The sequence below is a fragment of the Gracilinanus agilis genome, chromosome 2 (genome assembly GCF_016433145.1).
Source record: "Gracilinanus agilis isolate LMUSP501 chromosome 2, AgileGrace, whole genome shotgun sequence".
NCBI classification, from domain to species: Eukaryota; Metazoa; Chordata; class Mammalia; order Didelphimorphia; family Didelphidae; genus Gracilinanus; species Gracilinanus agilis.
In genome coordinates, this window is record NC_058131.1 from 669,578,210 (window position 1) to 669,602,349 (window position 24,140).

Genomic DNA, 24,140 nt, shown 5'->3' on the forward strand with positions numbered 1-24,140 from the left:
AAACACAGAAGGTTGCAAAATTATTCAAAATAGGACTCAAAGATTGATTAATTGCAAAAGCTCTCTCACATTAAGATTTAAATAACAGTCCATTTCTTTACATTAAATTATTTAAGGTGACATTCATAAATATAAATCTATTGATAATTTAGCCAGATAGTTAAAAAACTATATTTTGACATTTACTGGATTAAAATGACCTCAAATGACATGAAGATGACCTCTATGTTCTTCCTATTCTAAAAAGCAAGCAGTGAAATAAACTAGTGAATAACTAAATACACCAACCTCATAGATGCATATGTATATATAGTCTCTCATCAGATGATTACATTTATGTGCTACGAATTGAATAAGTTTATCTTTACATTTACTAACTGCTTCTTTTACCAGTAAATTCTACCAGCAATATTCTGGATCAGTTACTTCCAAAAGGAATACCAAGAGCACCAGAAGTTAGCTTATTTGTGGGGCTTATCATTTTGAGTTCATTATCTTACTTTGATGATGAGGCATTTTGTAAAAAAAAGTCTAACCCTTCTTAAACTGAAGTTCATAATGAGTTCAGATCTGACCTCATTTACTAGCTGTGCAACCACAGGAAATTCAGTGAACCTGTTTGCTTCAATTTCTCATCTATAAATTGGGGGTAATAATAGCACCTGCCTCTCAGAGTTATTGTGAGAATCAAATGAGATATCTGTAAAGCAGTCAGCACAGTAGCTGACACAAAGGAGACACTATGGAAGTGTCACTTTGGTGAGATTAAATAAAAACTAATCAATTTGGAAAAGAAATTATCTCATTCAACCAATACATGGCAGATGAACTTCTTCATTTATGTGCATGATAAAAAGATTGTAGGTAGACTTACCCAGCAAGTATTATTTTCAAATTCGCTACATGGAGAGAATGTATACATGGTGTAAAATAGTTTATTTTGTAGCACCAAATATAAAAAAAACCCTATACCAACCATTATCTCAGGTCTACAAAAAAATCTCTTATTTCTATGCACTTTGGAAGGGCAATAACATTGCTGATGTTATTGGATTCCATGTTCTTAGCTTAGCTGCTATTACAATTAAATCAGCTAATGATTTAATAATGTAGAATAATGATAAATAATAATGTAGACACATTATTTCTCTGAAACAGAAAGTGAATCTTTAGGTAACTTGTAGAGGAGGGAGAATGCGATTCAGAAAGAAATCTTAGATCACTGAAGATTGTTTAAAGACAACTGAGACAAAGATGAGAATTAAAAGGTACGATACTAGTCATACAGAAAATGTTCAGAATTATCTACAGGACATGGAGAAACAGCAAGTCAGGAACAGGAATTACATTAAAGTTTCTTAAGGAAATGATCTTTTTGATCCAGAGTATTCCTCAGCCAAGTAGATTTCAATAGTTTTTAAAATTTAGGTCATGAAAGCAAGCAATCTTACAACCAGCTTCTTAAAGGAAAAAAAAAAACCAAACCAATGTTTCCTGACATTTTTGAGGGCAATGAGATATGCTCATTATTCTCTCAGCTCCAAAAGCTTTCACAAACAAGGTCCTTTTAGGTGGGAGTGGGAGTGGTGGAAGGAGTGAAGATATGCCCATTTTCTTATGTTTTTTACATTTATCTGAGGACCAGGTTTCTTAAATGCATGAGGCATTTAAAAAAATGGGAGGTATATTTTTAAGGAGGAATGTGAGGTCCCAGGCTTTGCCTCATTCCAGGGCACCATAGGTTATGATCACTGATCTATGGTCTATTGAAGGGTTAACACTCTTGAATTAGACCAGTTTGACCAAAGCAAGGAATATTATTTCCCTTCTCACTCTAGAGATTATCAAGTGAGGGCTTGATGAAATCATCAGTGATATTACAGAAGAAATTATTCAGTTGTGGGTCAGATTGGATGGCCTCAATTCCGTGATTCAACTTAGGAAAATTTTCTCTTATCTTTCTGACTGGTTATATGAGAGAAGAACCAAGAAATCAAACTATTCAAAAGGTTAAATGAATGGAGCCCTCTTGTTCTCTGTAATCACACACTACAAAAAAAAAATGCTTGCTCTAAAGAATACATCAGCAAATTATTGAATAGAAGCCTGGTAGAAAACAGAGTAGAGAAGTGCAACATACAAAAAATTAATAGAGGGAAAAATCTCCTCAACGAGCCTTAAAAACCATGATTACTTGAGAAAGCATGGTCAGACAGTTCTAGTTATTATAAATGGCTTTTAGTGATGAATATCAAGGTTCCAAGGCTAGGTTAGCATATCTCAAAGAACATTTTTTCTCTAGGAAGTTACTCAGCACCAAACTTAACTTTAGGAAGAGGAGGTGAACTCTCCTTTCCCTGGGAAGTCTTAAAGAATCTGACAGATGATAATTGTTTTAGATGGAGGAAAGAAAAACAGTTTTACAGATGCCTTTTAGTCTTTAAGATTCTACTTCTTGGATTTCAGCTAGTTATGAAAATTCAATCATAATGATTTTGTTAAACAAAAGAGCCAATTCTACTTACTCCTACAAGGGTCATCATTATTAAAGCAATGATTGTCTTTCTCTTCTTCCTCAGTTTGTCTTTTTTTCCCAGATTGAAACTGGAATACTTTTCTAATGGCAGGCTTCAAGTCATCTTCTTCTCCCTCGATTTCACAGGTAGGCTCCAGCTGTGGCATTGGCCGCTCGTCATCAGAGTTATCAAATGGCTCATTCAACACTTCTGTAGTTTCAGAAATTGTCTCTGTTGTGACACTGCTATTGATCCTTCTACGCTTACGGCCCCTTTTCTTCTTCAGTATAAAAGGTCTCTGGAAATTCAAAACAATGTCTAAGAATTAATGAAATCTTCACTGACAAATGAAAAAAACATTCATGCCAATACTAGTAGGGCAAAAATGATGTACTTTTCCATTTGACAACTATTAGTGTTCTTTCCAGGCCATAGCCACAGTGGAAGAGATTTTCTAAATACACACATATATTTTTTTAATGCTTTAAGAAGAAAAACTGTAACATCTCAAACATGAATTATAAAAGCAAACCTTTACCTCTCTAGCACGTCTCTAATGGAAAAGCTCTGTGGCCCTCAGCATTACACTTTACACCCTCTCATGTTTGCTGTGGTCTGGTGACATTGACCTCCTTGCTGTTCCTAGAATATGACACTCCATTTTCCAACTCTGCCCATTTTCACTGGATATTCCCCATGCCCTCTTCATTTCTACCTCCTGGTTTCCTTCAAGTATTAGATAAAATCTCATCTTCTACAGGATGTCTCTCTTAACCACCACTCCCTTCCTTCAATTCTAGTGCCTTTCTTCTGTTTATTACTTATAATTTATCTTCCATATAGTTGTTTGTACTGTCTCCTCCATGAAAGAGATGGTCTCTTTCCTTTCTTTGTATTTCTAACATTTAATATAGTATTCTGGCACAAAATAGGCATTTAATGTTTACTGATTGATTGAATCCAAATATCAAAAAGAAATCTACAAAGCTACATGCCATCCACTGCTGTATTGTGGCATTCAAGTAGTTTGGAAAATGTTTTGTTCACTAACAGAGGAGCAGCTTAAATGGAAAATATTTAAGGAACATGTATATATGCCATTTTTTCCACAAGCTGGTACCGCTTATATCCAAGAAATGCCTTTGTTTCACTTATTTTGCTTTATCATTCTAGGTTCTAATTAAGATTTTCTTAAAAAGAAAAAAATCAGCACACTTACGGCTACATTAACACATTTTGCCAGTTTAAACTGGCCTAAAAACTTTTGTTTTTTTAGCTAAACCATGATTACAGGGTTTTTTTCTCAAAATAAAAGCCATTGGATTGTAAATTGAAACAAGAAATTGATTCACACTCATAGATTTAGAGCTAGAAATGATCTTAGAGGCTATCTAATTCAATTCCCTAATTTTACAGAGTGAATAAACTGAGGACTATTGGTTGGATTTAAACCTGGGTCCTCTGACTCCAAAACTAATGTTCTTTCCACTAAAGCAAATATAAATTTGCTGCTAAGAAGCAACTCACTAACAAGTGGAACACAGATAAATTATTTTGGTAATATCTGATAGAAAAACAACAAAAACTGTAGTTTCTTTCTAAGTATTTGTGATGTATAGCTTTACAAGTGCTTGTAGAAGCAAAGAGTTTAATATACTTAAGATATAAATTAGAGGTGAACATGTTTTCCAAACACCTGCTGTTTCTTGCCATTTTGAAGGTAAAATGATTAGGGAATACCTAATTGTTCACTAAAGTATATCTATCTCCTAATCCCATTCTGTAATCTAACATTTACAGATGTCAAATTCTAAATCTACCAAATTGTAATTTATTTAATTTTTACTGAACAAGTAAATAATGATATAAACAGGAACTGATTTCTTCTTTGTTATAAATCCTTTTATGTAAGCAAGTCTTTGAAGTATATAGCTTTTCTAGAGATAGCAGAAAATTTCTACTTAGGTATAAAAAGTAGCATGATCTAACAGAACTCTCAGATTTAAAACCCCAAATTCTAATCATCAGCTTGTCAAAGATCATGGGCATAATGTGGTGTGACCTTGGAAAAGCACTAAACTTATGTGGCACATCCTCTATCTATATAAGTACCTGCCGCCTCAATATCCTAGGGATCCTGGGCACAGCAAAGAAAGTGATAACAAATGTACTAGGCTTTGAGCAATCTGAAAAGGGGCTATATAATGGCAAAATCTTACTGTTAGCTTATAATTTCTAGATATTTTTATGCCAGGACAAACAGCATAGACCAAAAAGGTATGTGTATATGTGTGAAGGGTATGTGTCTATGTAACTTTGCCGCTTCATAACTCTACTATTCTACTAATGTTAAACATCCCTAATAAATCAAAAGAGAGAATATCAAGATCATTAGCTTGGGAGTCATGAAACCTGGATTCTGGTCCTGGTTCTCTAACTGTATGAACTTTGGCAACTTATTTAACATTTCTGGACCTCATTTTCCTAATTTGTAAAAGTAAGATTAGACAATCTTCTCATGTTAACAGTCTGACTTAAGCTTGGCTAGACTACTTTAGACCAGCAGGTGGCAGTAATTTTACTAAGCTATAACCCAGAGATTCTGTCAGCAATGAGTCATTTCAGCACCCCAAACCTCAAAGGATAAATAGAATCATGAATGCAAGATAAATAATCATGAAATAAAATGGGAAGGTCTGGTGCACAAAGACACGATTACTTTTAAGAATAAGGGAAGAGCAAAGACTAAGAATGGGGTGCCTGAAATTATCAGTGGAATGTGGAAGAGACTGAAGCACTCCAAGCCCAAACAGAAACGGTACCTTTCTCTTCAGAGCAAGTGACTGTGGTTTTGTCAGGCGAGGAGGAGAACTTCGGTGATGTTCTTCCTCTTCCTCCTCCTCCTCGTCTTCTTCACTGCTATCTTTAGCTGGTTCTGTGGACTGCCCTCGGTCTCCTGCCGTGGGCGCACTCTCCGGAGATCGCAAATATTTATTTTTTGATTGTACTTTTGCGGGTGATTGCCTACTATTAGCTCTAGTTGATAACATTTCTTGGTCTTCTTTTTCCCAGCAGCTCGCCTGCTCCATCAGACGTTCAGCCTGATGGGAGAAAAGGTTACAGTGACAGGCCTGTGAAGCAACATTGACTTAGTGATAAGTGTTCAAGTTCAATGAAATAGTTATTCTGAGTCAACTCTGATTAGCACTGCCAGCTAACCCAGCAAGATTTCAGCTGAATCATCTAGTGACTCTTTTGCAATAGTTAGGATAACAAACCAAAGAAGATTGTGTTTCACGGAATATTTAGCACTATTAATGATGCAGCGAATTGATTTAAGTCCTTTATCACTACATTACATGCTCACTGGGATGGATCATTTTAAGCAAGTTCATAAACACAAAGAATCAATTGACATCTCAGCCTTTGAGCTCAGCACCAAATTTTATCTGATTATACGCTGTTACACTACCTCAGTAGTGAAAAAGGCAGCTTTGTGACTGAGGATAAATGCTTGATTTTTCAAATTTGAGTCTATAAAATGATCACATTTTACTACACAACCTCAGTGAGGACAAATTAGTGCCGTATCATTTCACAAGTTATCCTCTCTGTAACAAAGCATTTCACAATGATGTTAACGCCTTACTTAAGCTGCTCTGTTACTGAATGCCATAAGATTGAAGCCAAGCAACTGAAAATGATCATGCCACTTATTACCTCTTTTTCAGCTTCTCTTTCCTCTTCAGAAACTGCAGCATTAGAAACTAATAATGGGGTCCACCGTAGACTTTCTGGGTCAAGTTCATTCACACGTGCATTGGTTTTCAGTTTTTCCATGTGGCCTAATATCAGTTTTTCTCTCCTAATGATCACAAATCTGTAACGAGAGGAATCAGAACAAGATGGAACTGAAAGTTGAATTTACATTTGACTTCAATATACTAACTAAAAAAATAATATAATTTTCTAAGGAAATATATGAGAAGATATATCTTACAAGGCATAACTCCCTGTGAGGCAGAGCACATTCTTATTTATAGCAATTTTTCTAAAAGAGGCCACGGTGAGTTGAGTTTTTTCCATCTTTTATCCAAGCATGCACACCCTGTTCCCACCTCCCACAAGACCTTTTTGGACTCTGGGCCTGTGATCATCCTGATAACAAGCCTACTTCTTACGTGGCTTGGGGTACTCACTTTTCTTCCCTCTTGTCAATCATGCTGAGATGCTGCAGGGTGGTGGCAATATCATGAGGACACATGCCAGTAGCACGGCTTATTCCTTTGATGCTGATGTGTTTTTCATGGTGGTAATAAAGGTATTCTAAAATAACACTTTTCCAGTAGGCCAGATAGGACAGACGACCCAAATCAGACAATGGCTTTTCAGGAGACCCTGCTTGTCCCTCTCTTCTAGAAAGCAAATAGCCTAGTATAGAAAAGAGGAGGAAAAACCTTATTGTGGTATCTTGAAATCTGAGGATGAAAGCCACATATGGGAGGAAACCTAGTACAGGGGAAAGTGAACTGGTTCAACTCTCAACTTTTCTATTAATTAGCCATTTGACCTCTTCAGTTCTCAGTTTTTTCATTAGTAAAATGAGGGGGGTTGGAATGATCCCTCAGTTTTTTGTTTTGTTTTGTTTTTTTTAAACCCTTGTACTTCGGTGTATTGGCTCCTAGGTGGAAGAGTGGTAAGGGTGGGCAATGGGGGTCAAGTGACTTGCCCAGGGTCACACAGCTGGGAAGTGGCTGAGGCCGAATCCCTCAGTTTTTCCCAGAGCTAACAGTTTACAAAAATAAGATAAAACCACAGGAAGCAAAGCACAACTATTTTTTATATCATGAATGTAGGTGGTTTCTATGAAACTTCTTTTTAAATCTCTTTCAAAAGATAGTTAATAATAAAAGCTAACATCTGTATAGTGCTTTGTTTGCAAAGCATTTTTACATAGAATATCTCCTTTGGTTCCCACAAAAACCCAGCAAAGGTGAGTTTTATTATCTTCATTTTGGAGAGGAGAAAATACATGTTTTGCCCAGGTCATACACCTATGAATTATCTCTGGAAGGATTCAAATTCGGGTTTTCCTGATTTCAAGTCTACCTTTCCTAGACCACCTGACTACCTCCCATGAGGTAATTCATGTGGCAGAAATATCACAAACTTACATCAAGAAATCTTTAACATAAACCAAAAGATAATATTGAAGGGATTTCTCCTGCTAAGTCTCAATGTATAAAAATTTTCTCAGTGTCTTGAATTTTTTTAAAAAAGTACTAAATGTCACTCAGAAACCATCCCAAGAGAATGCCACAGATATTAATAGAGAAACTGTTTTCCAAAGCCCCAATGACTTTTTTTTTTAAAACCCTTGTACTTTGGTGTATTGTCTCATAGGTGGAAGATTGGTAAGGGTGGGTAATGGGGGTCAAGTGATTTGCCCAGGGTCACACAGCTGGGACGTGGCTGAGGCCGAGTTTGAACCTAGGACCTCCTGTCTCTAGGCCTGACTCTCACTCCACTGAGCTACCCAGCTGCCCCACCTAATGACTTTTTGACAGCTCTTTTATTATTTTTTTAAAGGTCTCTCTCTATTTAGATGCTATATTACTTGTTAGAGTCAACTAATAGGTTGGTCTGCTGTTTTGTTTAGGTGGACTAATAAAAGGCATGTCTTTTATGTCAAAGGACACAAGGCACATCTGCTTTATTTTCAACCACTTCAGGGAAATAAATATGTGTTGCTGTATAGTGTGTTAGTCCAGCCCCAAAGCATTCAATTTTGAAGCATGTTTAAAACCTGTTCAGTTTCTTTTCGTGAGGGAGACTTTAAAAAAATGGGGGGGGGGAATCTCCAAGTAAAAGGCAAAAGAAATCTTTTTGAAGGTAATGAATGAAAACTGTCAATGCAATTAAGAGTTACTTAAACAACAAAGAAGAAATGCTAACCTTTTGACAATGTTACATTGATGAACTTTCTAAGATTAAACATACATGGACCAGAAGACAGCAATTATAATTTACACCATCTTAAAGAGTATTCAAAACTTTGGTAATTTTCTTCCTCCTTTACATCTCCAAAATGGCTGCATTTTGAAAAGTTATCTTAAATACTGGGAAATCCAGTTTTTTAAAATCTAAATTTGAAATGTCTTTTCCTCCCCCACAAATTTATCATAAGAAATGCTTTAAAATATACATAGTCATAATATTGAACCAATAATGCACAGCTAACCAAGGGCTGTTACCTGTTTTCCTTCTCATTTTTCTGGTTTTAATCACAGAACTATTGGCTAGAATATAGAACATGCAACAGTACTTAATTTTAGCTCTGGTAACCATAAGGACATTTGTTCTGGCTTGTCTACTTTTCTTCCCACTGAAATGTATTTGATTTAAGATAACCAAATAACACACTAAAAACATGTCATAATAGCAAAGTCTCGGTGTCATTTTTTATAGAAGCTGCTGATATGTAATGTGTTAAGAATGCTAACCATAAAAACCAATTTATCAAATTTTACCTAGAGAATTTATGTCACTGACATAAATAGCTCAGTGATAACAGACATCGCCTATAGGTGTCAAGGCCTCTTGGCATAGAGATATTCAGTTCATGTCTCAACTTTCGGATTTGAAGGTTTTAACTAGAGCATATCGGACTCACTGGGCAAAGGGAACAACTTGATTGTGATTATTTTATTGTATTAATCGTACATACACTTCATGTATTTCTTGTAAGAAGACCTTTCAGAAAATGAGAACTTTCTTGTTCTGACTTTTAAAAGTAAAAATATGAATAAAATTTAAAATTAAATTTTCAAAAGAATATATTGATATATCAATCACCCACTTTGTAATAAGCACAGAATGGACGGCTGTAACATATGTTAGACTTACAAGGACCTATCAAAATGGGAAAAACTGAAAGAGATCTGCTTCAAATTAGTCACCCAACAGGTCTTTGTCTCTCTGGAATTCACATGAAGGGAGAACTAAATGGAAGGTTTTGGAACTTCCTTTCTCTCTCGAGGTTTCTAAGACTGAGAACACTCTGAAATAACGATGAGATCCCTACATACACTGCAATCCATAACTGAAAGAATCCTCTCTCTGAGCCTGGCAGAATCGATGGCCTATAAGGAACTGTTAATAAAGTGAAGAGAACTTTAGAATAACAGCTCTCCTTTATATAATAGCACTTTACAGCACACCAATTAAGTTCCTCAAAGCAGTATTAGTCCAAGTCTTAGGATCTCTACTTTACAGACCAAGAAGCTACGGTTCTGAGCAGTTCAGTACTGGGGTCACACAGTTACTACCTGGTAGGGCTGAAGTCTGAATTCTTACTTTCTGGCTTTAGGTCTATCCTGGACATATTTCCTTCCTTTTTGGCATCCTTTCTTACCAAACTCCGGGGTCCTTATGCATGCCCCTTGTGCTAGAGCATCTCATGCACCAGATTTTTCTGACCTTTCCTACTCTCTTTGAGGTACCTGATGGATTGATTCTAAATAGAATGTTAATGAGTTATTCCTTCTTATAATTTTATCAAGAGCTTAACTCAAAGGAATGATTCCATTAGCAAAAATGTGAACTTTTCACGGTCCTACAAAGTGGCTATTTTAATTCCACTGAGGGCCAATTTTAAAGTTCCCCTATGATTGATATAATGAAAGTCTTAAGAGACAGGGCTACATGATAGGAAGATGCAAGGGTGCTAAGTACTCCATAAATATTTAAATTTTTGCATCAATATTCATTAGCAAAATTGATCTATAGTTTTCTTTCTCTGTTTTTACTCTTCCTGGTTTAGGTATCAGTACCTTATTTGTGTTGTAAAAGGAGTTTGGTAGGATGCCTTCCTCACTATTTTTATGAATAGTTTATATATTATTGGGATTAATTGCTCTTTAAATGTGTGGTAAAATGGCTCTGGGGATATTTTCTTAGGGAGCTCTATGGCTTGTTTAATTTCTTTTTCTGAGATGGGATTAAATATTCTAGTTCCTCTTTTGTTAATCTAGGCAATTTCTATTTTTGTAAATATTCATCCATCTCCCTTAGACTGTCATATTTGTTGGCCTGTAATTGGGTAGAATGGCAAGTATTTTGACTCAGCCCTTCCACAGCAATGCTTAGAACCTGATCCATAACAGCATAGGTGATTTCAGCTCCTGAATCTACAATTCTGGCATATACAATAGGTCCTCTTTATCCCTGGTTTCACTTGCTGTGGGTTCAGTAACAATGAAGCTCAAAGCTTCATTCAGTGAACTGGAGTGTCCACTGGCAGCAGTCTACCCTAGTGGTCTCTCCTGCTTTCACTTTCACTTTCCATAGGAAAAAACAATTTTTTTTTTTTTTTGGTGGGAGGGTGGTGGTAAGAGGTGGTAGAGTGCTGAGCTGAAAAGCAAGAGCAGGGAAGGGGGGAAATATATATATATATATATATATATATATATATATATATATATATATATATATATATATATACACACACACACATACATATATATGGTCAGCAGATGTTTGCTTATGTAACATATCACCAGTGAATGTGGAACCTACTGTATGTAGATACTTATACCCCCTAAGAAATGGTTATGGGGCATAGGGGATTGATGTTTAAATGATCTAATAAGCCTGATAAATGCAAACATCAGCCAGGGTGGTCCAGAGGACCTGTGATGAAGCACGTTACTCACTTCCTGACAGAAAGAAAGGTGATTGATTCAAGGTGTACACTGACACCTTTTTGAACATGGCAACTGTGTGCAATGATTTTGCTTGACTAGGCTTATTTCTTACAAGGGCTTTTCCCCCTTCCCCCTTTTCTTCTGGTTTTTAATTGGGTCTGGATAATAAAAGGGTAACTAGCAAGTGTCTTAAAAAAGAGCTTTTGAAACATTTTTTTAAATGCTCAGAAGAAAACAGAAGAAAGTTCAGAGGGAAACACAAAAAAGCAAGGTAGCTTTGAAAGCAACATGTTTAATTTATATTATATGTTTTTGAAGAGAAAATCAAACTACACATAGTAGAAATGTGATTTTACAAATAATTACACTTTCCCACTCTACTCTGTATATAGACTAGCTCCCTTTTGCTTTTTTTCTTTCTCACTCTTATTCTTTCTCTCTTGTTCATTAAATTGAAAATTTAACAAAAAGAAAAAGATTCAAGAAAAAAAAGAAATGGTTATGAAAAGACTCTAAAATCAAGTCTCACTTGACTACCCATAATTATCAGGAAAAGTAATGCTTCTTCAACATGTGGGAAAATCCCAAACCAAAACTTAGGCTGAGAAATAGTAAAACAAATATGAAAAGTATTAAATGAGGCTGATTTGTGTCAGCATTTATCAAGGTCATTACTAAAGTTCCACTATGAAATATTGTATTGGGGAGGATTTGGCAAGTTATTTTTCCTTTTTCCTCCTCCTAAAATATCTGTCTGCTGTGCTAATGGAATTAAAGTAAAAGTATAAAATATTTTACTGATAGAATTTACAATCAATTTCCTCATACAACTGACCAGGAGTCACTTCCTAAAAACCAAAATGAAAAGTAAGCAAATATCTTTGTAGTTGTTAAAAGACTAACTGATCATTTCCAAGTTTCAAATGCAATCTATTTAGACTGTCATAATAATCAGAGACAATTTAATGTCGTTTCAAGTAGGGCCTTAATATGCTAAAACTTTCTGTTTAGATGATAATAATTTGACTAGCCAACATTTTTAAAGCATCTCTATGTACCAGGCATTGTGCTAAGCACTTTATAAATATCTCAGTTGAACCTCACAACAACCCAAGGAGGTAGTTGCTGTTGTAATTTCCATTTACCAAAAACGAAACTGAGGCATAGTAATTTGCCCAGGATCAAACAGCTTTGAACTGAGGTCTTCCTTACTATACCGCCTTACTCTGAAGAAAAGTTAGTTTCACAGTTCCTGCAGCTTTCCTTTGAGCTTCTCAAGTTTTGCAAGTAAACTTTGGCTCCAAAGAGAGGATGCCATGAATGATACCATAGCATATCATCAAGTTTTCCTTCAATAAAAAAAGATGTTCTAGTAGGGGGAAAAAATGTCTCCTTTACCCCAAATCCTTCCATTGGTCCTACTTACTTTTGAACTCAGTTGTACGGAAGCTTCTAACTGTTATTACTTGCCACTTGTTTTCCCTTCTACCTCTTCCCAGAAGCCTATTCTCACACTTGTCACACAATCAGTTGATAAGATTAATTTTTATGGGGCAATATTTTACTTAGGGGCAGATGATGGTAGATAGAGGGCCAGACCTAAAGTCAGGAAGATGAGTCTTCTCAAGTTTGAATATAGCTTTATTAGCTATATGCTCACGGGTAAGTCACTTTACTCTGTTTGCCTCGGTTTCTTCATCTGTAAAATGACCTAGAGAAGTAAATGATAAACCACTACAGTATCTTTGCCAAGAAAAATCCCAAACAGGTTCAAAAAGAGTCAGACACAACTAAATAACATTTTACTTTTATGGATATGTGATTTCATTCATGTAGGCACTACCTCCAAAAAAGTAGATCACACACCCATTTGCATCCTATGTGACTCTTTGTCATTGTCCTCTAATTGTAAATCCTAGCATGCTGGGGCCTTTCCAGCATCCCACCTTCCCTTCCTCCGGGAACTGGAGCTTTTTTTCTAGATCTATTTATATTATAGCAGTGTAGCAATGAGCTATTCCATCTCTGCCCTCCCAAAAGTTATACATATTTCTCATTTCTTCTGTGCTACAATTGTAATAAATTACTACCCACTCATGCTAATTAGACATTTCATTATTGCCCTTTGGTGATTCTCAATTTCAATTCTTGGGAGAATTCAGCATTCCAAGACTTATAGCCAAACAAACCACTGGAAGAATATTGGTATTAAAAAGATGACTATTTGCTTCAGAGAAAAACTTGGGGTCATTAAAAGCCTCAAAACTGAAATTTCTCAAAGGAAATAAATTCTGATTCTTTTTGGTCTACTATTTAATTCTGGATCCAGTTTACTACCCATTTGTAGAATCTATCTAAGATAGCTGTTCTGACGGATAAGCTTTTTTTGTACTGTCCATCTAGCTGCATTTCAGAGTGTGGACAAAGAATGGTCTTCATCCTCTTGGTAATTCCTGTATGAATAATTAGGCCAAACTTTTTTGAGCAATTACTGATTTTATTGGGGAGGCTTGGCAATGTTTCAGATTTAATGCAATTTGAATACTATTATCTACAAAAAGAAACTTCTGGACAACTATATTTTCTATAGAGATTCTTTATTTTGTATTGGATATCCTCTGTGATGGTGTAAACATCTTTGGAAAGCACACATTTCCCAGCTTTTAGCATGACTTATTTTTTAATAACCAGAGGATCATCAAACAAATTAATCCTTACAACATCTGTCAAAGAGTATTCTATAATTCTGACATATTTTGAGAGATAAATCTTGTTGAAGCAGAACCTTAAAGGCAATGTGCTTTTGAAAAATAGTCAATCACCAATAATAAACACAGTGGGAACTTGTATTTCCTAAACTTTTCATCAATTGAAGAAATAAGAAAGAGATCTTTTTTCAACAGAGTAGAATTTGTGGTAGCCAACCTGTTTCCCTATCCATGCCTCACCAAGAATGCCTTTGAAGGATGTATCTATTATTCTCATAAAAATTTCAGTGATGGAAAGCAGATATATGGGCCAGAATCTACTGATCTTCTCTTGGCTACCTTTTTTTCTTTGTAATATTAAGATTCAGGATTTTCCCATGCTTTTGGTGGCCCTTCCAGTTTGAGATATCCTGGGAATGACTTGCTCAAAGTCATTCAAACTCTGTCACTTCCCAACTTGACTGTCCCCATGACCACATGGCTTGGTCCAGATGCTCTTTCTGTGTGTATCCTTCAATGCCACTTCTCTATCTTTATAGAGCTTAACAGGATTCTGTGACTGGGGAGCCCAAATGTGCAGACTCCATTGTTTTAAGGACAAGAAGAGGCTGTTATAAAAAATTCTTTACAGACCATTTCCATTTTTTAACCTACTGTCTTTTTATCTAGCTTCACTTTTGAAAGTCCTTAGATGACTTTGCTTGGTTGGACCTTCTGTAAATTTTCTGTAAGTTGTTTTTGTTGACAGTTTCTTACTGTTTTATGAGGCAATACTGCTTATAATCTTTTATGACAGTTTTGTAAAGGAGCTTATATTCTAAATAAGAGCTATTCCTAGCTGCCGTCTTTCCACTTGGGCAAGGGAAATCAAATGTTTGCTGTAGTGCAATGCAGAGAGTGCTGGGCCTGGAGTCAGGATGGCTTTGGTTCAAATCCTACCTCACTCACTTTCTATGTGATCCCGGGCAAGTCACTTTTCCTGCCTTGGTTTCCTCAACTGTAAAATGGGAACAACAAGAGTACCTATCCTGCAGGGTGGTTGTGAGGATCAAATAAGATAATATTTGTAAAGTGCTTGGCATAGTTCCTGGCAAATAGTGGGTACCATAATAAAGTGCCTGTTCCCTTCTCTTCCTTTCTAAGACTTTTCAGTCTCCTTGTGATAACAATTGATTTATATCAACTAAATCTCTTAATTAAATGATTTATAATCTGTATCTGTTCTATTTATTTCCAATTTTTGGCATCAACAGCCTGATAAGAAAAGATAGATAGAACTGTTTTACTTGGACACTATGTCTTTTTAAATTTTTGTTATTTCTTCTGGTTTTGTACTAAGTTTTATCTTTATTCTCATTGTACACTAATTCAGTTATGACTCCTACATCAATAATGAGACTTTCCTACCTGTTAAAATACAATTGATTTCATTTTTTAAAACGATGCTACTTTGTGCCTAGTAGGTCCAATACCTCAGGACTCTTTTCTGTACATTTATAATAAATAAGAACTCTGTGCAATTCACAAGACTTTAGGCTCTTGCTTCTTACTAATGCATTATATTTTTCACATTCTTTTATGCCCACCTTTGCTTTGAAGTTAGCAAATATTAGTCAAGGTATATATTAACTTAACTAGGAGAGCTTTGTTTTGTTTCCTCTCTCAGCTCCAAAATATGTTGATGTATAAGTTGCAATTATTTGCATGGTGATATTTCTACAAATATTTATCATGGACACTATAATATGAAATGACCAAATATTTCTCGAAATAATGTTTCTTGTTGCCTCTGGACACATAACAAAATCAATTCCACCAATTCCTTTTTTTTGCCTCTCCAAGGAGAACTTGTGAGCCACTTCACATTTAACTGCAATTTCTCTTGTCTTCTGGTTTTTTTTATAGCAAAATATCAATATTAATGAGATGCATTATTCTAGAAGCAGGTCTTCTTGTTGATCACTGTACAAGTATCTCATATTTGCAAGATCAACACCTTATTTTATAGATTGTCTAAAAAAAGAATGATCTTCGTGACTTCTGTTTTTCTGTTGCTGTCATTACACAAGAAGAATGCAGTCACTCAGGATAGAGGCATATTTTATTTTCCTATGTTTTATGGATTACTATGGCAAAAAAAATGCATCAAGTGTTGAAACTACTGTTGATTTGTCTCTTACAGCAAGTTGGTCTTTAGAAAGAAGACAGTGTTTGGGAACATTCTGGAAGCCTTTCCAGAATGGTAGAATACATAACAGCTTGTGTGACAAAAGCTTTGAGAATTCCAAGTCTCTATTATATTGAGAATGAGGTAGGTAGGTTAGGACTTTTCTAATATGGAGGGTGTTTTGGAGGTAAGGTGGTTTAAATTACTTACTCAATTAAACTTACTCAAAAGATTTAAAATGATTGATTTTTTGCCAGTAAATAATAGAACACTTACTTAAGAAGTTAGTGTATATTTCTGGAACTACGTGAAGGAAGAAAACCATACTAATGATCGTAGATTCTTCTGGTGCTAAAATGCGTCTTCCTTAATTCTAGATATTCCCATTTAAGAACCTACACTATTTTTTTTTAAACCCTTACCTTCTGTCTTGGAATCAATACTATAGGCCTAGCTCTCAATTCACTGAGCCACACAGCTACCCCCTAGAAACTATACTATTTAGGGTCATGACATCAATAAAGTATAGAAGTATAGTACAGAAAAGTATATGAGGTATATAAGTAGTATAGCAAAAACCGATTTTTCACATTCTCAAATTCCACAGAATACTCTCTCTCATCGAATGTTAAATAATTTTCTTTTGTTGTGTTATTTTTTTTACTGTTTGTTGTGTTCATAGATGTTTGCACTTGTTTAATAGATCTGGAGACCAAATTTCCTTCAGTTGATGCTGTTTTTTCCTTCTGATTTATCTGTATATATTCAAGTTTTCTTTTTTTTTTCTTCTTCATGAAATCTTTGATAAATTCAGCCTTTTCTCCCCACTTTTATTTTCCTTATTGCTCACTTCCTGACTCCCTACTGACTGTAGTTTCTGGATCTCAAAGCATGTCGGCTTCCTCCCATACTTGGCAATTCATGGTTTACTAGCCTAGGTCTCTGCTCCAACTGACTTTTGGGCAGTCAGAACCACATGGTTACAGCTGGATTCTGTGCTCTTCCCTCGGACTTGGTGGAGAAGTGCATCGTTCTCCAAATGTACAATGTGGTGTCCTAGGGACTCATTGTTTCACTCCCTTTGTTCTTCAATTCCCTGGCCCAGCACTGGAGGTCTAAATACCTGTCTTCCCTGGCACCAGCAGTTCAGTATTTTATAGAAGTGGTGATTCTGGTCTGCAGCCTCCAGCAAGCTTTTGTTCCTAAAGAGCAAGCTAGCTATCAAGGCCCAAGTGAATTTCTGCTCATCCTACAGCCAAGGTCTCAACAGCACTTAAGAGAGAGGGAAGGTGGGGTGGGATGTAGGGGTAGGTTTTGTTTTAAGTCTGTTATGTCCTTGGGTCTCCTAGTACAACCTTAAGACATGGGAGGTGGGAGAGTGGTGCTGGGTGACCTCAATATCAATAAACATAAGTTAATGGATTTTTGAGTTGGTTTCTCTTTTAATCTTCTTTTGGATTTTGGATGCCCTAGACCAGTGATGGGCAAACTACAGCCAGTGGGCCAGACGTGGCCCCCTGAAATGTTCTATCCAACCACATGACATTATTCCTAGTCTGATGAATAAAATGAGCAGGATACAATACAAGGAAACTTCGAAAGAGTTGCCTTAGAAAATAGACTGACAGATGAGCATTTCCTTTCCTTTGGATCCCTCTTTAAAAAGTTTGCCCATCACTGCCTTAGACCATAAAGACAGTTGAAGTTGTTTTATTTTAATATATGATTTCTGTTTTGAAAGGTTAAGGGAAAATGTCCAGTACTCTATTTTGTTGCTTACATAATTTGGAAGTTCAAAAACTGATTTTCAAATTGTCAGTTAATGGAATCTGATAGATATTATAGCATCAACTGGGATAGTGTTTTTAAAAAAAATATTTTATTCTTTTCCTCAATGATGTGAAAAAACAATGTTTAACCTTTAAAAAAAATTTTGAGCCAAATTCTCCCCCTCTCTTCCTTCCCTCTCCCCTCCCCAGATGGCAAGGCATCTGATATAGATTTATATGTGCAATAATGTAAAACATTTTTCACTTGAGATGATCTCAAATAAATTTTAACAGGCCTGCAAACACCAAATTTACATAGATTAGAACAACTTATAAAACATTTTAATATTTAGCACACAATGGTATCTTTTCTAGTCCAGGTAACAAAAGCATATGCAATTCAGGTTCATGGCTCTGAAGTTTAGGTTTCATAACTAACTGAACAAACTGGAAGGAGGCTATAACAACATGAGGCAAGTATTTTTAAACTGGCCCTCAAATTTCCTGAAATCTTGTCCTGATAAGATCCATAATGAATTAGCTCCAAGTCCACATGTATTTAATTAGTAAATTCCTTCCTCAAAGTGGTAGAATTTTCAGAATGACTTTGAAAATTCCTATTAGGATTAAGAAATAATAGTCAAGATTTGTTTTTATAAGTTGGATCAACAAATGCTAAACCCAAATACCAAACAGGCCGAGTTCTTAGGGTAAGAACCACAAGTTCACAATATATGAATATTATAAACTCTATCCACCAAAGCCGCAAGTGGCTTTGGTGGATAGGCATGGATAGGATGGCAAAGAGATAAAAGCTTTTTGTTAAGGATGGACATGGGATCCTGAAAGAAGAGCTTCCTCTCCCACATCATGTGAATTAACTAAAAAAATCCAAAATCAACTTGCATTTATTTGGATCATGTAGGTTGGGTGTCAATGGATGATTTGAAAGATAATCTCCAGTATTATATAACATCTGTTTAATGGAGCAGATGCTGCTGAAAAGTTCTTACCTGGATTTGCAAGTCTGGAAACACTCAACATGGGTATATGGCAGCTCTCCTTGAACAGGAAAAATGATAACTGTGACTATGCTGTCTCTGATGATCGATAATACAGACTTGGTGAACTAATGTTTATGTTTTACTTACAGATTTCTGGCATTGTGTTGTACTGGGACAAATAGAATGAATTACATTTTTTTCTCATTTAAAAAGTCAATCTTGCAAATAAAATCATTTTGTCTTTTCTAATTATTTGTCTTTTGGGCCAAAATTTGTTGCTATGGAAATAGAAGGGAAGGAATTACACATATACTCAAATGGGTTTTAGCAAAAATGTAGATAGGTATGTTCTAAATTGTGTCGTACATTCATAAGGATCCTAGATTTAGGGATAGGAGAGATAGTAAATCAATTCCCTCATTTTACAAATGAGAGGCAAATTGACGTTTAGAAAGACAACGTGACTTGTTGAAAGTAACAAAGATATTAAGTGGCAGAGCTGGGCTTCAAATTTCAGACCACATATCGATCACTTAAGTATTCTTCCATTAAACCTAGTCAATTTTTTGGGAAAAATTCCAAAGACTCTATGCCAATGAATTTCTTACATTTTAGAGCTAAAATAAGAAGTGCTAAAAATAAAAGTTAGAAACCATCCTCTTTATCCTTTCTAAAATCCAGTGCTTTTCTCTGTACAAGTAGAAGCTAGAGATGCTTCCCTAGTGTAAATGGAAATTAGTCTTGTTTTTTTCAGATAGCTTGAAGAAACTGCCTGCTTTTGTATGCAGGTTTATGAGGTCTTTCTCCTAGGGGTATAGGAAGGAGGTAATAATACAGCAACTTAAATACATATTATTTTGCTTTTCAAGCATACTTTATACTAAGGAGATTTTAGGGAGATATGAAAAAATCCCTGTGCAATAGCTACAGTACCGGGTGGTTGGCATTATCAAGTCTCAGAAAATGAAGGGACTTGCATAGCTCTTTTAGTGATAAAGCCAGGATTAGAAACGAGATATCTGGAGATTCTCTTCCCACCTAAAAAGAGCTTAACTATAGTTCCTTAAGAGGGAAGCCTAATACATCATGTCCTTCTATTCCCCCTCCCTTCTGCTCCCAACAAAAAGTACATTTTTAGTAGAGATTTTCATTGTCCTAAATGACTGATAGATGTAAAGGAGCATAGAACCAGTCACTCAAAGCTGGAAGGTACCTTAGAGGAAATTTAGTCTAACCCCTTCATATTACAGATGAAGAAATTGAGGCCCATGAAAACTTTTCAAGAATCAACTATATTGTTTAATGACTGTAAGAAGTGTTGATTTTGTTGAGCAAAAAGTGATCTGAAGGTTTCCTGACAAGATGCCACTCTTGTTACACTAAAATTATATAAGACTCTATAACAAACGTGATTCCACAACTCTATTCAGTGATCTGCTGATATTAAACAAAGGTTTAAATAGAGAAATATGAGTAGGTCAAAAGTGTCCAGGCTCATGAAAGGCATCATGAATAAAATCTCCAAAAGAACATTCTCCATTGATGACCAAGTTCTCCAAATTTTCTTTTTCACAACTTAAGTTCAATCAAATGTTTAAAAAAATTATTTTTTAAAGTTTTCTTTTCTTCCTCAAGTGAATTTGTACTTATCTACATACAAATTATATTCTCCTGGCAGACTACAAATTTCTTGAGTGTAGGAAATGTTTTGTGGGGATCTTGGAAGTCCCAAGGAATAGTAGCTATATCAGTGAAAGTGCTACCACACTCAAACTGTAATAACCCAGGAACCCAGAGGCATTCTGTTCTGAGATGCCATAGAAGGCCCTAAAGATCTAATACTCTGAATCTCAAAGTTTTAGGGAGATCTGACCCCAGGAGGAAGAAGGTGGAGTACAGGAATCCAGGAGACACACCAAGCAAGGTTGACCATCCCACCCCAAAATGAATCAAGGCAGACTAGCTTGGAAGGCACTTGGAGGTCTTTCAAGCATTTCTGATAAAAGCCCAGAGCTGAGAAAGAACTCTTAAACACAAATGCAAGAGTGCAGAGAAACCTGGGAATTCATCTGATCATTAGGAAAGCATTCAAGGATGATGTAGGGCTAAGTCTAATGAAGAAGGGAAAAGTAACAAGTATCCCTTCATAACTGAGTAGGTGAAAAGTACTCATTACTTAAACTATGCCATACAGCTAAATTCAGTGTTCTGTTTTAGTTCCTCAGAATCAATATCTTGGACAGGCACTACAGATGGACAATAAGCTGGGCTAAGAGATAAAAGTGATGAATAAATTTGACTACATCATACCTGGTTGTACAGCATTTTCCCAGACTGTTTATTGCTGTAAAAACTCATTTCTTTAATATCAATTTTCTCTCATTGATGCCATATTGCTATGAATCATGGACCACTACAATTTTGGAAGAATAAAAATCACCAATAACTTCTTAAGGTTAATAATAAAAAAGATCCATGGTAGCTATAAGTGGTCTGCTTTAATTAACTAATTAATCAATCAATCAGTAAACATTTATTAAGCATGAGTATGCCAGACACTATGCAAGGTGCTAGGGATAAAAATACAAGGAATACAACAACCTCCTACTTTTGAGGAGTTTACATTATACTGGGGAGATAACAAGTATATAAGGAAGTTACATACAGAGAACCCAAAGAAAAGAAAAATAAATAAAAACAAGGTAGCTAGTGTTGAGGGCATCAGCAGCTGTAGAAATCAGGAAGGGTTTTAAGTAAAAGTTAGTAATTGAGTTGCTCCCTGAAGAAAAAGAGAATATATGAAGTATGAGTCAGGAGTCCAAGTGGGAAGTAGAGTAAATTCTAAGGATAGAAGATGGCCCAGTGCAAAGGCAAAGAGATGAGAGATGGAGCTGCCTGTGTGAGGAACAGAGAGAAGACCAGTTTGGCCTGACTGCAGAGTGCACGAAGGGGAGATTTCTAAAGCTGGAATGATGGCTTTGGGGCCGGACTGTGAGGAACTTTAAAAGCCAAACAGAGGAAATTGTATTTTACTTTAGGGGCAATAGGGAACCACCAAAATTGACTGAGGGATGTGGATGGCCCGGCCTCAGTTAAAGGAAATCATTTTGCCAACTAGTAGGAGGAAGCATGGGTAGGGAGAGATTTGAGGCAGGGAGGCCATTGTATAAGTGGAGGCAAGTGGTATGGAAGAAGCCTGAGCTAGGTGGAGCTTGTGGGAGTAGAGAGAAAGGATCAAGTGTGAGAAATGTTGTGGAGACATATCTGGAAAGATGTGGCAACTGAATGGATACACAGGGTAAGGGAGAAGTAGGGAATTGAGGATAAGTCCAAGGTTCTGAAGCAGAAAAATTGGAAGAAAGCTGATGCTTTAAATAGAAAGTAAGAAGTTTGGAAGAGAGGGAAAGCTAAAATGAATTCTGTTTTGGATGAATTGATTTGGAGAGGCCTATAGCACATTCGGTTGAAATATCCAATAGGCAGTTTGTAATGTAGGACAAAAGCTCAGGGGATCGCTTGGGGCCAAAGAGACCAAAGAGAATGGTGAGATGGGTGAATCTGGAGAGAAAAGAATATCTGGCAGAAGAGGGTCCCCAGGATTAAACGTGGCAGATAAGAGTGAAAATGGCCGAGGAAAGACCATGGGATTCAGCAGGCTGGTAACCATTGGTAATTTTGGAGATCCAATCCTTATTATACCCCCTGACATAAGAAAAAATCGAGATTTCCTCATACTTTGTAAACATATTTTTCAAATGTATTCAACCTTATGGAGATATAGGAAATAATTAGAATTATATATATATCCTTCTCTAAAAACAACAACAAAAAAAACATTATATCCTTAATGTTTAAAAAAACACTTATCTTTTATCTTAGAATCAATATTAAGTATCAGTTCCAAGGCAGAAGAGCAGTTAAGGGCTGGGCAGTTGGGGTTAAGCGACTTGTCCAGGGTCACACAGCTAGAAATGAGGCCATATTTGAACCCAGGACTTCCAGTCTTTAGGCCTGGTTTTCTATCCACTGAGCCACCTACCTGCCCCAATGTCCTTAATTTTGTAAAAAAGCTTTTACTTCAAAGACATTGCAAGAATGATCCTAAAAATATTTCCCCCAGTATCTGTGGGGCAGAGTCTTCCTTCTACTATGCTTTGGTCATGAGGGTGAGAAGGGAGGGTTAGTGGGAGGAATATGCCCTCAGTTTTAAACCAAAACAAATGAACATGAACTTAAAGTTATTTACTCTTAAAATGGAATTTATGTACATAATTTCCATAGTAGATTAGTAGTTAATACTTTTGTTTAGGATCATATCTTTTAGTTTTCTCTGTAAAGCTAATGAATATTTTGGCTCAAAGTCTGTAAGTACTACAAATGAACAAATCTCTCATTTAGAACCACTGCTCACAAAATACTTAAAATGATTCTTCTCTCATTGATTTCTCTGTGTGATGGGCAACAAAAGTCAGAGAACACTGAGTTTTTCTTTTTGTTTTAAATCAAATTTTAAAAGGATACCGGTCAGAAAGAAAAGCAAATTGGCTAGCAGTGGGAGGCTGAATAAAGCAATTCCACTGACAAATAGCAGCTCTGTTACTACAATTAAAAATGTAGTCACAGATTTTATAAGGAAGGATAGCAATACTAGTGCTTTTATAACTTAACTATATCCTCCTCATTTTTGCATTTTCAGAAATTCCAACTGGCTGTGATAATCTTTATGCAAGCAGTTGCATATATACCACGTTCTTTATTTTCATCTTCTTCTCCAAAAGAGTCACAATGCAGTAAATTAACTTTTATATATAACTTATAGTAGGATTCTTAAGGACTAAGATATCATGAAGATGGGTAGGATTATTAGGATACTTGAGTGATTTATCACTTTTTCTCTTAATTTTCTTAAAATTCCAGGAGATGACTGTTTTGGCTAAAATTATAACTACTGTTTCCATGTGGCATAAAGTATTTGCTTGATGCCAGATTTTAAAAAAATTCCCTCATATCTATACAGAGGCTAAGGAATGAAAGACAAGTGAAACAGAAAAACTGAGAAGTTTGAAGGGAAAGAAGAGAAAAATACTTAAAAGATAAACAATAAGAGATTGACATAGAAACAAATTTATCCCTGATTTAGTTTTACTTTCTAAGCCTAGAGATCTTCATAGGGAGGGAATGAGTCATAAAAGATCAATAACAAATTTATAGTTGCCTTTATAGCCACCAGATTCAGTCATCTTTCAACTGTTACACCAAGTTTATCATTCA

General features: G+C 35.8%; 1 protein-coding gene across 1 annotated transcript in view; it reads right to left on the reverse strand.

Annotated features, from left to right (window-relative positions):
- KAT6B (lysine acetyltransferase 6B) overlaps positions 1-24,140 on the reverse strand; it is a 244,452-nt gene that overhangs the window by 4,378 nt on the left and 215,934 nt on the right. Inside the window, exons 14-17 of the mRNA XM_044659049.1 lie at positions 6,716-6,947; positions 6,237-6,396; positions 5,339-5,617; positions 2,526-2,814 (exon numbers count right to left, since the gene is read on the reverse strand). Coding sequence (XP_044514984.1) covers positions 2,526-2,814; positions 5,339-5,617; positions 6,237-6,396; positions 6,716-6,947 — 960 coding nt within the window. The remainder of the gene's footprint in view (positions 1-2,525; positions 2,815-5,338; positions 5,618-6,236; positions 6,397-6,715; positions 6,948-24,140) is intronic.